At 38.8% G+C, this 16,403-nt stretch overlaps 1 protein-coding gene across 1 annotated transcript in view; it reads left to right on the top strand.

Moving 5' to 3' along the window:
- Positions 1-16,403, top strand: part of SPATA16 (spermatogenesis associated 16) — a 251,553-nt gene that overhangs the window by 221,447 nt on the left and 13,703 nt on the right. Inside the window, exons 9-10 of the mRNA XM_004038022.5 lie at positions 2,977-3,141; positions 5,715-5,798. Coding sequence (XP_004038070.4) covers positions 2,977-3,141; positions 5,715-5,798 — 249 coding nt within the window. The remainder of the gene's footprint in view (positions 1-2,976; positions 3,142-5,714; positions 5,799-16,403) is intronic.

The raw sequence follows: 16,403 nt of genomic DNA, 5'->3' as shown, positions 1-16,403 counted from the left end.
AGGTACACAATACATGGCCAAACAAGGATGATTCTAGCATTTTAAGAGTTATAATCTACAATATGATACAATCTTGCTGGTGACTTCTAATCCTACTGAACGTCAACCCCATTCAGCCAGCAGCCCTGCTGCTATGGTATTTTTCATTTTCTGGATTTTTGTCCTAATTATTTCACATGCTACTGGATGGCACTATACTTTTCCATTCATTAACTTTATTGGCTGCTGTAGTTTCAAACCTTATGTACTGTGCTTTCTGGGCTAAATGTTAAAGAGTTAAAATAATCAAATCTCTTGCCATGCATGAAGCCGCCTTCACAGGATGACTTGCCAAAAAATGACCTAACTAACCATGTTTTTAATACTTCATTAATTTTACTTTTAATTTCTTCCAAGTGAAGCATAAAAAATGTTTACATATGCACATTTGAAATGAACAATAATAAGTGTTTCCTACCCCTTTTTTGCAATGAATGTTTCTATATCTTATGCCAAATGGAAATACATTCCAAATACTTGGACTCCGCTTTTCAGCAGTATAATATAGTGCCACTTATTTGCCAAATATTTATTTGTAACTGCTATTAAATCTTGACAATTCTCTGACTGAAACCTTCACTTGAACTTGCTATTACCTAGCCCTCATTGTACCTGTGTGAGGTTTTAGCTTCAATCGTGGCCACTTTATTACACTCTCTCCAGCAGCTAAGGAGCCCTTTGATCATTCCTGAAGTCTCACTGGGAGGGAGACTTCCCTCCCGCCTTTAGATTTAGCCCTTGTTAGCATTAGATATTTAAGCTAATTCCTATTTTTTATTATTTTCTGTATTTCCTTAAAGCAACAGCATTAAAACATTTCTGCCACATTAGATATCAGTTTTATTTCTTTTTCACTTTGTCTTTCAAAAACCCCTATCTTGGATAGGTAAAATATTAATCTACAGTTTCCTGATAACCAAAACCGCGTTTGGCTTCGGGGGGAGGAGGGGTGACTATTAGCAGTCAACTGTATTCTTTCCCTGTTATCTTATTCAAATAGAGCACTTCCTGTTTTGTTACGCATCCAACAATCAGGCTAAAACTGTTGCCTTCCACTATGTTTATTTTCCTGATGTTTTGGAAAATTACACTGATAGATTATGTTCCTGAGCAGCCTGCAGTTGTTTCTGCTCTTTAGGGTTGAGTCACTACACCACTTTCCTACAACTAGCCCCATTGTTTATTTTAAAGAAGGACAAAGAAAGCAATTTTTCTTCAGAATGAAAACCGTTTCTCCTCCAACTTGCTTTCCTCTATTTGACAGAATGCCATTGTTTAGCTACATGTTTAAACTGATGGGTAGGCTAGGTTTTTCATCAATTCAGGAAGGAACCCCATACCTACCATTTGCAATCATCAGTCTTATAGATTTATAGATTTTCAGATAAATGATTAATCAGAAAGAACAAATGTGTGAGTACGAAGACATTCACTGAACAGCATATGTAGGTGTTAGGGACAAATAAAGCAGATACAGCACGATGGTGCCAGCCTTTATTTCCAAGATTCTAGAAAAATGTCAGCTTCCAGAGGTTGCTGTCAGTCAGAATACGAGTGTGGCCTTTCAAAAAGAAGTGCTTTCTAATTTTAAGTTGAAGTTCAGTAATATTAGTTTCTAGCAGTTTTTCTCCTTAGAGGAGATTCTCTTAAGAAAGTGAAATTATATGTCTGCCTTCTCTAATTTCTAGAAGAAATTCTGTTTCATAAGTATGCGCAAACTGAAATAGTCTTTACTCAGATACTAAGCTTTAAGGTGGTGGTTTGTCTCAAACTTCTGTTTGAGATATTTGAATATTTGGGGAGGCACCCAGCTGAAATTTGTATTTCTAGGGCCACATAACAAGAGATTGTGATTGGGTGAAGCCCAGTATTCAGTTTGCTAACTGCCAAGTCCACAAGCGAGCGTAGTGATTCTGGTGTAGGCAGTCCAGGGGGCCCCTGCTCTAAAGGGGCACTTGGTCACTTCTCTTCTGAGCACCAGGATGTAAAATGCAATTGCCAAACTAAGTCCTCTTTTGAATTCCCATTTCTCATCACCCTCTAAATGCAGCAGAAACTCAAGGCTTTTATGTTAACCCTTATATACCCCCAAATCCAAAGTACTTTTTCTTAAAGATAAACTTAAGAATTTCATGACTAACGTTGCCTCTCCTATCAAGCATTACAATTTGTATTAAACATTTTTATAGAAGATAATGTCTCCTCTTTTGTGGATGGCAGTAACAGGCACCTTGGTGGGCCACTTTTTTCTAAATGCGCCCCAACTTAAGAAAGCCCAAAATGCCATGGGAGTTGGCAGTCCTTACAAAGGCACACAGTAGTCTGTGTCAAGATGGAACATGTTAGTTGTTGAAATGGTCCCGGTAGACAGAGGGAAGCTAGTCAAAAAGAAAAGGAGACTGTGCAAGGCTATCCAATAAGAACTGGAAATAAAAGCAGAGCTTAGAGGTTTCATGTAAGCTATTGGGGTAAACAGAATTCAACTTATACAACGTTTGTCAAGATTCAACTTGCGTTAAAAAATTTTCTTTCAGATAAACAAGATAGTAGGCAACTCTTACCTTTTATGATGCTTTGGTGATATAGATAAAGTCGCCCCTTCTAGGCAGACACAGCTCTGTGGGATCACTCCTGGGTGAGTGAAGTGCAGATTCAAATTTAGTCCTCTCTTTTCCCCTCAGCCTAGCTCCCTAATGCAAGACAATCAGCAAATCCGTCTCAACAGTTCTCCAAAGGGCTCCCTTTTATGTATATTTACCTACTAGAAAAAGACGTATAAGACAATTCTGTAAAATGGTAGAAGGAAACATGTATTTGTACTAGATTCCGTTATTTCAAAAGATGTAAATACATTATCACAAGCCCTGACTTCCAACCCTGGGGAGAGGTCTATTTCCGTGGTTTTGTTCTAAAACATTTCTTTTACTTTGAGACTAGGGGAGTTTTCCTGCATCCTCAGGTGTGATGGAGAAGTTGCAATATGCCAGCCTCCTCAGCCAGCTGCAGAGAGTAAAGGAGCAGTCCCAGGTGATTAATCAAGCAATGGCAGAGCTAGCAACCATTCCCTACCTACGGGACATCAGTCAACAGGAGGCAGAATTGGTAAGTATTTTTCTTTGTTTAAAGGTTTCATAGGCCCAGAGCCAACAGAAAAGTGATACGGTCTGGGGGAAAAAAAAAAAAAGAAACCTGTGGTAATAAATGTAGCCTGAGGGCAAACTCCCAAACCTTCTTGAAGCATTCTAATGGCAAAACTGAAAAATGTAGGAAGGTGTGTGTCTGGCTTTTATTTGCTCACATTAACTAGCTTCCATTATTACAGCAAAAACGTTGTGATGTGTAAAAACATAGAAAGGGGCTGGTTATTTATATCATGTGTCAGGCTTCTGGTTTTTGGTAAAATGAGATTGTTTAATAAACTCCAAGATATATTGATATATGATTCTCTTTTATGAAAAAGTGAGAGGACAAAAGAGTAATTGCTGTATAGAAAAATGACCCTACAAAATCATCTTTAGAGTTTCCTTAATCACTTCTAGGGTTAAAATAGATATTGGCAGTGCCAACACTAGTACACTTAGATAAATCAACAAAAGTTGTTTATTTGAAGGGAAAACGTAGCTAGTCAAAATAGATGGGGTTTTTTTAGCTGAATTGATGAGTTTATTCAGAAAACCAGACACTTTAGCCACACACAGACCCAGGCAAAAACTAGTTGAAGGGATTCTCACAGAAATAATCTTCAGACAGATGTGCACATTATAACCATAATTAATATTAGAAATGATAGCACCTCATTTGAAAAACAGTTTACTAAACAGTGTGCTGCCTGTTCAAGGAAAGGTAAAATTTACTCTATATGAAGCTCCTAGTGTGTTGTAGGGAAAGGCCCTTTACTTAGAAGCTTTAATCGAGAGCAGCTAAAACTAATTATAGCCCTGAATTGAATTCACATAGTAATGATGAGAACAGCCCAAACTGATTACCCGTAATTTTCAGATAACTAAACAAACCCTCCCCCTTTGAGCTTTTTAAGATTTACTCAAGAAATGAACTGCCAACATTTATAATGTTCATCTAAACCTGCTAAAAGCATGTTAAATAAATACTGATATTCAGAGTAAGCATAGGAAGTTGTATGACTAGCCAAATAATAAAACTATGCATACTAAAGATGAAAACTATGAAATAAGTCTATGAATCAAGGAATTACCAAGTCAAAACTGGCAATAATATTTTCTAAACTTTATGGTTGTGTGCAAAAGAACACCTTCTAAAAGGTTAAGTGTTTATCCTGCCATTCACAAGGCACTCAGAAGTATAGTAAGTATGGAGCTTTCAAAGTGCATATTATAGCCTATTTTAGATGATTAATACTCCTCTGAGATAAGGGGAAGCAAAGAAAATGTTAATTTAAGAAGCTGGCAAAATGTTGATCCTGTCTTCCTGAAAAGCACATTCAAGATTTAAATGAAAAATACAGGGGAATTCTCTGCACTTAAGTCTTCTTAATCACACATCTATATTTTTTTTTTTACTGGAAATACTTATTTTTCAAAATATATACAAACAGCCTCAAACTGGCATTATTGACATTCCTTTCTAAAGTGTAATTTTTCTCTATTTGAAACCCTATAAAATGAAATTTCATTGGATATTTTTGTACTTACATACCCAGCAGAAAAATATTTAAATATGTGTGGATGTATATCTGTATGCCAAGCATTTTAAAATTATATATCTTATAAGGTTTCATGACCTTCAATAATAGATTTTACTTTGCAACTTACAAGTGTGGGTTAACCTAGAGAATTAATCCTAGTAATACCCTGTATGCTGCTATCTAAACAGTGATTGCTTAATAGAAGATTTTGAGTGACTCAATTATCTCTCCTCCTGCTTACACGCTGCAATATCTAAACCAAAGAAAGATTATCTAAGGTCCATTACTATTTGATGTCATAGTGAACTGAACTGGTATTTTTTAAGAACTTTTTTTAACCTTTGAATAGCACATGGCTTGATGTAACTTCATTTCACTTTTGTGGTCAAATACACACCATGTGTACAGGATACTTTCACATTAGAGTACAGCAGGTGCCTGTTTGGGGCAAAGGTTAGAATGTTTAAAACTTGCCTTCGAATGGGACCTAAAAATAAAAAAAAACTTGGCTATTTTAAAATTTTAACAAAGAAAAAAACAGTAAAAGAAGTTAAATGAGCCTGATTCTTTAAGAGGCAATAAAACAGCATAATTGCAGTATTGTCCTCTGGTGAGCTTTTGCTTGATACCTAGAATTATGATACATTAGCCTCAGGAGAAAACGCTAAAATGCCTTCATGTACTACATGCCATTTCCTGAGAGAATTAACTACTGCCTTCATTCTTTACAACCCCAATCTGTTTTTCACAAAACATCAACACTTACTACATTAAAACCTATATGTTTTCTACAAATTTTCGAGAAGAATCTTTTCATTGTTTCAGTATTTTATATCTGCAATAATATTCGGCAATGACAAGCAAAGATGAGGTGGCAATATTCATTGTAGGAAAGATGAGTAATAAAATCATCAGCGTACAAATGATTGTTTAATTAGGTTTTAATCTGTGTATTTAGAGAAGTTATTTCTGTGTGAATTCCACACTGATAATTTTTATCTTGGTGCCACAGCTGCAGTCACTAATGGCAGATGCTATGGACACCCTTGAAGGAAGAAGAAACAATAATGAACGTGTGTGGAATACGATCCAAAAGGTAAAACTTTGAGCTGAAGGAAAAAGATCTATTATTCTCAAAGAAAATGTCCATTTTGGGTCAAATCTGTTTGGAGGATAAAAAGAAACCCAAGTTCTTTGGTTTGTTTTTTTGTTTTCCTTTTTAAAATAAATGCAGCTCTCTCCCTGGAAGTGTGACCAAAATCAAATATGGATTTATTTAATCTGCTTCTTTTCCAACAGGCTGTGTTCATATGCTTTCGTGATTTTTCTTCATTATCATGCTCATTTTCATATCCTATTTTCATTATCTGCGCCTTCGTTCTCGGTTTTATAATTCTTTAAAGCCCTTTCATCAGTGTTTTAGTCCACTCCTCAACTATATTTCCACTTTTTTAACTTGAGGAATAATGACTACATTTCAGGGAACTACAAAGAAACTAGCACATTGATGTTTTTAGTAAAGGACTAACATACTAATTGTTAGAAATAGAGGAACATCCCATCATTGGCTGCTGGGGTTTAAATGCAGGAAGTGCCAAGATGCACCTGGACCCAAGTACTCAGGAGACTTGTGTGACACGACAGGACCTTCTGAAAATGTGAAAGTTAGTAATCTCGGTTCTCCAGTCAAACTCAAAGTATTAAGTTCTGATCAATCAACTCCCCATTCATCTTCCTCCCATCACTGTAAGAACCCACCAGGGGAGACTGGCACCAGGAGATGTGAAACAAACAAAAGAACCTTCAGTTTAAAAGCCAACCCTAAGGGATTCTGGAGCACCTGAGGAAACACGTGTCTTTTGTAATGAACTCAGAGGCCCTGTGATATACAGTTGACCCTTGAACAACGTGGTGGTTAGGAGCACAGTCAAAAATCTACAATTAGCTTTTGGCTCCCTAAAAACTTAACTACCAATAGCCTACTATTGACTGAAAGCCTTATGATAACATAAAGCGTTGATTCACACGTATTGTATATATGTATTATATACTGTATTCTTACAATAATGTAAGCTAGAAAAAAGAAAATGTTATTAAGACAATCATAATGAAGAGAAAATATATTTACTATTCATTCAGTGGAAGTGAAGGTCTTCACCCTTGTTGTCTTCATGTCGAATTGGCTGAGGAGGTGATTGGTCTTGCTGTCTCAGTGGTGGCAAAGGCAGAAGAAAATATGCCTATAAATGGACCTACACATTTCAAACCCATGTTGCACAAGAGTCCACTGTATGTACAAAAAAAAACAGAAATTGACTGTCAGCAAATATGTGTTGAATACATATCTACCATGCCAGAAAAAATAGTTAGATATTGGAAATATTGTGCTCAGCAAGACAGGCACAGCTCTTGCCTGTATGGTCCTTATGATCTACAAAGCTACTTATGGGCTAACTGAATATTGCAAAATAAAGGGGATGTTCAATGATCTATGGAAACAAATGGCAGAATAGCCTTGTCTGGGAGGTCAGAAACACTGCCTCTAAGGAAATGATATTTATACAACATTTAAAGAATGTGTAGTGGTTTTCCAGGTAAAAGGGGATATTTCTAAACAGAGGGACCACTTCGTACTGAAGTGTTTTTTAAAAAAGCATGGCACATTCAAAAACTAACCAAAACGTACAGAAGATATTTCAAAATGAAGTGCAGAGGCAGGAGAAATTACAGAAGGACTTATAAATTAGGTTTGGAATGTTTTAGAGTATATTTAACTAGAAAATGTTTTTAAGACATCTTTAGGGCTGTGGTGGGGAGAAGAGATTGAGGGGCTACAGAAATGTGGGGAAGTCAGTTATAAAGTAGGGATCATCATCCAGGTGAGATATGCTGGTGTCTTGGTTTAGGGTTGTGGGCACAGAGAAGAAGAGAAAGCAGACGGACCTAAGAAATATTCAGGAAGCCACATCTATAGGCCTTGTTCAACTGACGGGATCTGGGAGTTGAGAGAATAGAAAAGGTTAAGAATGATGCCTAGATACTTGCTTGAGCAATTGAGCAGGGAATAGGGAAAGGTTTGCTGGTGCCACTTACTAAAGAAGAAGACACTCTCATAGGAGCAGCTTTTGGCCAAGAATATAAATGCCTTTAGAGTTCAGTTGGGAGAAAGAAACCATGCCAGATATATGAATGGAAATTTAATATAAAGAATGGTTAAGTAACTTATGAAGTTGTTAATTAGGTAACTGAAGAAGCAAAGGAGAACAGTAAGTTGTCACAAAGAAAACCATTAAAGAAAGCAGCCACCATGTCTTCGGGCTGGGGAATCAAAGAGAAGTTGGAATGGCTAAAACTTAGAAACTTGGAGCAGGGACCCTACTAAGCCAAAACTCAGACTCCCCACTAGAAGGTGCTGCTCAGCTGGTACTGGTGTCCCTGAGGTTAGAGTCCTGAAGGGCTGGGACCCAAACCTCCAAGAAGGGGCCACTGACCCACCGGTGCTATGGGAAGTGATGGGGAGGCGGGTAGTAATGGATGTAGTTTGCAACTTTTGGAAAAACTAAATTTGGCTGCTACTACAGAAAAGAAAGTATGTTTCTGATTGAAGGTTTGTTGAAGAGATACTCCCAGGAACCCTAAAGCAGACAGAAGTAAACAAGAAGCAAAGAAGAAGCAAGTCCCTTCTTTCTCCTTCTAATGCCCTCTGATGACAGAATCTAACAGTTGGCAAAAAAAGAAATGGAATTGCAGAGTCCCAGCCATATTTATCACAGAGCTGAGTATAAAAGAGCGGATTTGGAGTTGCAAGGCTATAGGTTAACAACTGGCACAAAAGTGCACCTATGTTCACATAGGGTGCTGGCAAGACATCCAACAGGAAATACAAAAGCCTGGGGTTCCGGATAAAAGACTGAATAAAGATAGATATTTCTTAGTCATTGGCAAATTGTCATTAGCTGAAATCATGGCTTAGAAAGAGTATAATAGAGTAAGGAGAGAAGAGGGCCTTGAGGAGCACATTTCAAACTTAGGCGGAGAAGCCCATGACAGAGACTAAGAAGGACTGGCAAGAGGAATTAGACATAGAGCAGCCAAACGCGGTCCTCATGAGACTCAAGCAATATAATCACATATCTCTGTTGGCTATAGAAATAGTTGTTTAGAACAAGGGTCAACAAACTACAGTCTGCAGGTCAAATCTAGTATGTTATCTATTTTTGTCAATAAAGTTGATTTCACACAGCCATGCCATTTATTTACATATTATCTAAGTCAACTTGACTGAGTTAAGTAGTAGCCACAAAAACCATAATAGCTCACAAAGCCTGAAATATTTACTATCTAGCACCATCAGAAAACATTTGCTGGCCGGGCGCAGTGGCTCACGCCTGTAACCCCCGCACTTTGGAAGGCCAAGGCAGGCGGATCACGAGGTCAGGAGTTCAAGACCAGCCTGGCCAACATGGTGAAACCCCATCTCTACTAAAAATACAAAAATTAGCCAGGTGTGTTGGCACATGCCTGTAATCCCAGCTACTCAGGAGGCTGAGGCAGCAGAATAGCTTGAACCCAGGAGGCAGAGGTTGCAGTGAGCCAAGATCGCACCACTGCACTCCAGCCTGGGCGACAGAGTGAGACTCCATCTCAAAAAAAAAAAAAAAAAAAAAAGCATTTGCTGTACTCTGGTGTAGAGCATTACCTCTCCCAAAAAATTGCATTTGTACAGTAAATATTTGTATTTACAAATCCAAACGGTAACAGAACAATAATCCAATTATTAACTTCTAGGGACCAGCTAAAAAGATACAATAAGGATTGACATGACATCTGTCTATATCATGTAAACAACAACTAATTTCATCTCACTTGAAAGATCTTTGATACCTGTGTTCATAGGAGCACATCCTATGATGGATTTGCCACTATTTTGCGACATTACAGTTGTTATCTATTGCTGCGTTACAAACCAAACCACTCCAAATGTAGCAGTTTAAAACGACAATTCAAAATTATCTCACAGTTAGTTCTTTGAGTTGACCAAACTCTTATAGGTGGCTCTTACTCAATGCATCTCATGCAGTTTAGTCAAATGGCTTCCATGCATGGGGCTGGAGTCATCTGAAGGCTAAAATGGACTGAAATCCAAGATGGTTCACTCACGTGGCTTACAGTTGACACTAATCAATGAGGTAGTTGACTGGAGTACCTAACCGTGGCCTCTCTATGTGAATTAGGCTTTAAACAGCATGGCAAAATAGTGGCAAATCCATCACAGAATGTGCTCCTATGAACTGGGTTTCAAGAAGGGGAGTATTTTAAGAGAAAGGAAGTAGAAACCATCAATTCTCTTAAAGGGTAAGCCTAGAACTTGCACAGCAAATCCCACCACATTCCACTCATCAAAGCAGTCACAGGCCAGCTTAGGTTCCAAGAGTTGGAAGAATCAATCCACCTCCTCTCAATGAAGGATTAATATTTGTATTCAGTGAGAGAATAAAATGATGGCACCATCTTGGAAACAATGTAGAGTAGCAGGACTGTGGCTGTGTGTCCCAGGCTAGAAATCATACATTCAAGCAAGCAGGAGGATAGTAAAGTCAAGGCCTCCAAGGCTGAAACACAGTACAGCCACTCTACCCAACCACTGGGTATCTACAAAGGCTCACTGGTGTGAGCAGCCAATCTTTCCAAATTAAAAGCCCTGATAATGATCATCACTTTCTAAATGAGAGGTCTTGAGGAAGATGTGAATGGGAAGGAACAGGGTGCCAAATTTTTCCCAAGGGCTTTTAATTTGGTTAATGTGACTCTACAAAAGATGATTGTATCACTTTCAGACAATTCCGGTAGCAAGTAAGTAATTTCCTTTTACTGCTACAGAGTTAATTTGCGTGTGCAGAAAAAAAAATAATTAAAAAAAAACCTAATTGTACAAGCTACACTGTGTTCTGAGCCCAGTAGAAGTTGATATCAGCATCACCGCCTCTGAGATCTGTTATCTATAATAGAAACAGCTGTTGTAACTAATGAAAACACTTGAAATTTTCATCTGAAGCAGCAGAATTATAGCAGAACCTCCTAGTTCCACATAGTTAAAGGGTCTGTCAGAATCCCCATTACCTAACACAATTTTCAGGGCTCTACTTTGCTATAGGTCTATAAAAAGCCGATCAAGATGAAATCTGATTCATGAAAGCTGACCTCCTGTCTACATTTTGTTTTCTTTGAAGTTTCTCTCAGAGCCCAGAAAGAGACAGAATGAAACAAATGTATTTTCTCCTGATTCACCAGAATAGAAATATATTCTTTACAGAGTTTTCAGAAAGTGGTTGTGGTTTTGGTTTGGCTTTGCAGAGTATTTCCTAACAATTAACTCAAGAAAGATAGATGTCTGTCGGTTTAGCTACGCAAATACAAAATGACCAGGTTATGATTTTTTTTTAAAAAAAGGTAAATTTTTATGTGTTGGAAAGTCCGCTGCCACAGCATATTTAATTAAGGATAGAACATTTGCTTAGTTTTATTATATGACTAAAACACCTGAGGAAACATACTCTTTTGAACATCCCACAAATCCTGTTGACACATTGCTCATTTATGCACTCATCACACATTCACTGGATACCTCCTCTGTGTCAGTCATCATTCTAGACACTGGAGAAACAGCCGTGAACAAGCAGTGCCCTCATAATGTCTGCACTCTACTGAAGTAGGCAAACACTACCTAAAGAAATACAGGATATGTTATAAAGTAGTGAATGCCCCATTGGGGAGAAAGCGCAATAGGAAAATGGAAAGTGCCAGAGGAGGGAGCATATCATGCAAATATCTGGTGAAATGCATCCCAAGTAAAGAAAATAGCACATGTAAAACCTGAGACTGGGCTGGGCACGGTGGCTCACGTCTGTAATACCAACACTTTGGGAGGCCGAGGCGGGCAGATCACCTGAGGTCAGGAGTTTGAGACCAGCCTGGCTAACATGGTGAAACCCCGTTTCTACTAAAAATACATGCTGGGCATGGTGGCACGCACCTGTAATCCCAGCTACTCAGGAGGCTGAGGCAGAAGAATCGCTTGAACCCAGGAGGCAGAGGTTGCAGTGAGCCAAGATCGCGCCATTGCACTCCTGCTTGGGTAACAAGAGTGAAACTCTGTCTCAAAAAAAAAAACCAAAAAAAACACCAAACCTGAGATTGGAGTGTGCCAACATGCACAAGGAACAGCAAGCAGGGTAGGGTAACAAGCTGGATGAGTGAGAGTAGTAAGAGATGAAGTGAGAGAGGGCATAATGCTTTGCAAAGAAGCACTCTAAGCTGTTAAGTTGGAAATAGATTGAAGAAGGCAAGAATAGAAGTAGGGAAATGAGTTAGTCGGTTATTGCAGTGAGAGCAATAATGGTGGCTTAACCCTTGAACGCAGTGGTAGGAGTGGAGGTGAGAAGTGATCTATTCAGAAGGGCAAAGGCTGATTTAGAGGGAGGCTAGTATAAGAAAACACAAACAAAATAAAACAGGAAAACCCTGAACTAGCAATTTGGGGACCTGGGTCTGTCACAAATTAAGTCAGAAGCCACTTCCTTTCTCTGCAGTGTTCTCATGTAAAATAAGGATATTGGGCTGGATGATTCTAAGTCCCCTTGCAGCTGTGATTGAACAGGCCTTTTGAAAGTCAGATCATCAAATGAAAGGATAGGAGTTAATATTTTCTGAGCTCTTAATAGGGACCCAAACTCTCCTATTTACTTTACATATACCAAACTCATAATCCTCATGAGAGGTAAAAAGTATAATGTACATCCTGGCTAACATGGTGAAACCCCATCTCTACTAAAAATGCAAAAAAATTAGCCGGGCGTGGTGGCGGGCACCTGTAGTCCCAGCTACTGGGGAGGCTGAGGCAGGAGAATTGCTTGAACCCCGGAAGCAGAGGTTGCAGTGAGCCAAGATTGTGCCACTGCATTCCAGCCTGGGCAACAGAGCGAGACTCTGTCTCAAAAAAAAAAAAAAAAAAGTAAAATGTATTAAAGAGAGAAGTTTAGCAGTTTGCCTAAAGTTACACAGCCAGTAAATGGCAGAGCTAGGAATTCATCTGACCCTGGAGCCTAAACTCTTTCTTGATAAAAGCCCAAGTTTTGTGCTGCCTGAAACGGCCTGAGTGACCAGCACTGTTGTCTGTATAGTTGAACATTCAGATGTGAGGCCGAGTGGGGAATTAAGGTGACCTCCAACCAAAGTGGAATTTGGCTATAAACCAGCCCAGTTTGTCTTCAGTTCTCAAAATAAAGTTCTTTCAATCTGAGCCAAAGAGTCACTGAGGAATTTATGCTAGTCTACCTCTGTAACTTACTTGTATGGGATCCTCCATCTCTGTTCCTTAGTTTTCCATCTATATCCAGAAAGAATACAGAGCCTAAATCTGCAAATCCTTAACCATTAATTCAGCTCCCACTCACAGGACAGTGGGCAAGTTATAGCCTTCTGAGAAGCATGATGTGTCCTTACCCACATCACTTTTAGATCCCATGATTTTCTGTTACCATTGAATCCCAAGGTCCCTTGGAGTTTTAAGAACTAGGCTTAAAGTAAATAGAAAAAGGGGTCTTAAAAAAAAGCACCAACTGTTAAGTTGGAACACTTCTATTTCTTCTTGTCATAGAATCAAACAGCTAAGCAACACTCTGTCTGCAACTAAGAAGAAAAAGTTATTTGCTCTTCACTTATAAAGCCTAAACCTGGCACTGAGAAGATCAGCATTTAACCTGACATACAGTATTGTCTTGTTCTGCTATGCCTCTGGATCACTGATTGAAGACTAAATGAGGAAAATAAAACTTTGTTACATTAAAAGTAATGAGAAAAGTGCTCCAGCATATACTTTCGGACCTGTGAGTTTTCCTGAGGAGAAATGCCACTTTAAAATTTCATCTAATATAATATAGTACCTCCTAAGCTTCAATGAATCCAACAAATAGAGTATAGGTAATCTCTTTAAACCATCCGTATGAATTAATTCAAAATTATTGTGCTTCTTGTGTTCCTTTTTAACCTCAAAATCTTAACTTATGAATCATACTTATTGTGATCCTACGGAAATGGCATTCACTGATATACTAATTTGGTCTTTTAGGATGAAAATGTGATGGAGTTACATGTTACTTAGCAACTCTGTTCTGTTCAAGACTGTTGAGGTAGACAAAGCAAACAGGAGAGAATACAAATTTGGGAAATGAGGCAGGGGCAGTTGGTTGAGGAGGTAGAGGGAAAAGCCAGTTGGAACATTTTATTTGCTTTCCACATCAGCATTTAAGCCCAAATCCTTCCAGAAACTCTTCTGAGAGAGATTGTACACATGGCACTATCATTCATCGGCCAGTCATTTGGGCTAATATATGGCTGGGTTAGTACTTCTGAGGGTACTGCTGTCTTTTCAAATATTCAGCAGCCGTACCATTCATTTGCAAAGCAGTCTTTCCAGCAGTCAGCCTTTTCCTGTGTGTCTTGTTCTTTAAGGAGTCTCTGCAGATTTATTGCAATTTGATTGTGAATCTTCTTGCTTTTGGTTATGGGCTTCCTTATTAGCATATCCCCAAATTCCTTTACAGTGTGTGTGCTCCAAGCACTACTAAGCAGTTCTGTCCAAGGCGTAGTGCAGATCATGCAGGGAAAGAAACCTAAGTGCTTTTACTGCTGATCACGCTGGGGAGGAGAGGAAAGTTTCCTAGGACAAGCAGGGAGGGAGACAAGACCCAAGAGGCTGAAAGAGGCCAGGTTCCTGGGACTAATGGATCTGTGTTAATGGCATCCAGGCCAGCAACTGCAGTGGAAGAGCCTTAACCAAAGTCCTGGCAGAGCCTCGTGATTGTGTTCAGAAGCTAAGCCCTGGGGCAATTGGACCCGAGAAGGGAGGACCTCATTTTCAGATGGTTTACAGAGCAAAGCCCAAGCCTCGCCTGTGGAATGGAGAGAGCCGAAAGCCTCGGTCTGGCCATCTTTCCCACCACAGTCCAATGCTCCAAATCTAGATGGTAAACTTCAATTATAATTTAAACCAACATCTTTCTCCTCTGACTTCAAGGGAAAAGTATAAGGTTAATAGGTAAAACATTTTCAGCAGCTGCATTTGCTAATCACCCACTTTGCACCTGTAGTTGGCCTTGCCTCCAAAACTGGAAACACCTCTTTTAAGTGCTTTGTTGGCTGAAAATACTGTCTTCTAAAACTTTGATGATTTGGCAGGAAACCTCTGCAGCAGAAGTATTTCTGAGCAGGCGTCAAATCATGGCACGGCCCTCATCTAGGGAGCATGTATCCAGGAGCTCGGCCACTTTTAAACAAGAATTTATCAAGGGGCAGACAAAGCTAATCTGCCACCATTCACATGTACCTAATAAAATACTGTATTACCCCACAAATTATCAAACTATGTTAATTTGTCTGAAGCTTGCTTTTGAATAACTATCACAATTGGAACAAGCTATAGAAAAATTTATTTCAGATAAGTAATTGATAATGACGATGACAGATATTATCAGTTATTATTCCTGATGTCTTAGTGTGTGCCAAGCATTTCAATACATTATCACATTTAAATGATTGCAACAACCCTATAAGAGAGACATCTTTATCTCTCTTTTGAAAGATGAGGGAAAATAGCTGTGTAGAATTAAGAAAACAAGCCCAACTTTGTAGTGACAGGGTTTAATTTTGAAATAGATTTGTTTGGGTCAAACGCTTGTTCTTAATTGTTGACTAGCACACTTATATTAAACCAAACAAAGCTGTCACAAGTCAATGGCACAAAGAACATTGCCTGACCTAAGTTCAGATTCTGTAAGACAGCCAATGAGACAATCTTTGAGTCTGCTTTTTGGCAGGGAATCCTTTGTCTGTCACTAGGTCACAGCTTGCTGCCCATCTGGCGACTTGCCCACACTGCTTCGTGGTAGCTGCCTGACCCACTGCACTTCCCTGAATCATGATGCTCTTACTGTCCTCCCTCACCATCCTTCCCTTTGTAGACATATCATGTTAAGGTTTGCTTTGATAGCTCACTATTTTCCCTCTTTCTGCAACTTCAGAACTTCAAGGAAACAGCTTAGAAATCTAGACATTTCTGCAGTATACTTACTGTTGCCCTGAGGGTCACTCTCTAGTGAATAATCTGAATTATCATCCAGAAATGCATCAGGCTTTCAGTGAAAACACAATTTTATAAGCATATATTGCCATAACCCCTTGAAGTTTTACCATCACAGCACAGGGGGTCTTGAGGCTGGAAGTGGACCAACACAAAGTCTACCACCTCCACTTCCTGAGCACTTTCTCTGCCTGATCCACTTATGAGCTAATTTATGGAAGTGACTAAAACAGAAATTGGAAATGCTCATATTAGTCCAAATCTATTAGAGGAGTTTTATCTTTGCAAAAGTTTACAAAATACATCTTTCCAAATTTCAGTGTAATATTCTGGTGAGAGGAGTGGAAACATATATCTCAATTGCATGTTGAACTGAAGAGTAAGTTTGTAGTTCCTTCTATACATTGCTTCCTTTAAATTACTAAAAGTGTCTTCTTTGCTTGGCAGTCCAGCATTTTATTGCCTGTCTTTTATACATTAAGTTTTGCAATCCTTTATAATTCTGGAGAATAACAGAATAACAGCTTATACCACTTGGTAGCTAAATGAACCATAGGACATCTT

Source organism: Gorilla gorilla, chromosome 2 (assembly GCF_029281585.2).
Source record: "Gorilla gorilla gorilla isolate KB3781 chromosome 2, NHGRI_mGorGor1-v2.1_pri, whole genome shotgun sequence".
Taxonomy (NCBI): Eukaryota; Metazoa; Chordata; class Mammalia; order Primates; family Hominidae; genus Gorilla; species Gorilla gorilla.
The sequence above is the reverse complement of the archived record's forward strand: the minus strand, read 5'-3'. Positions and strand labels throughout refer to the sequence as shown.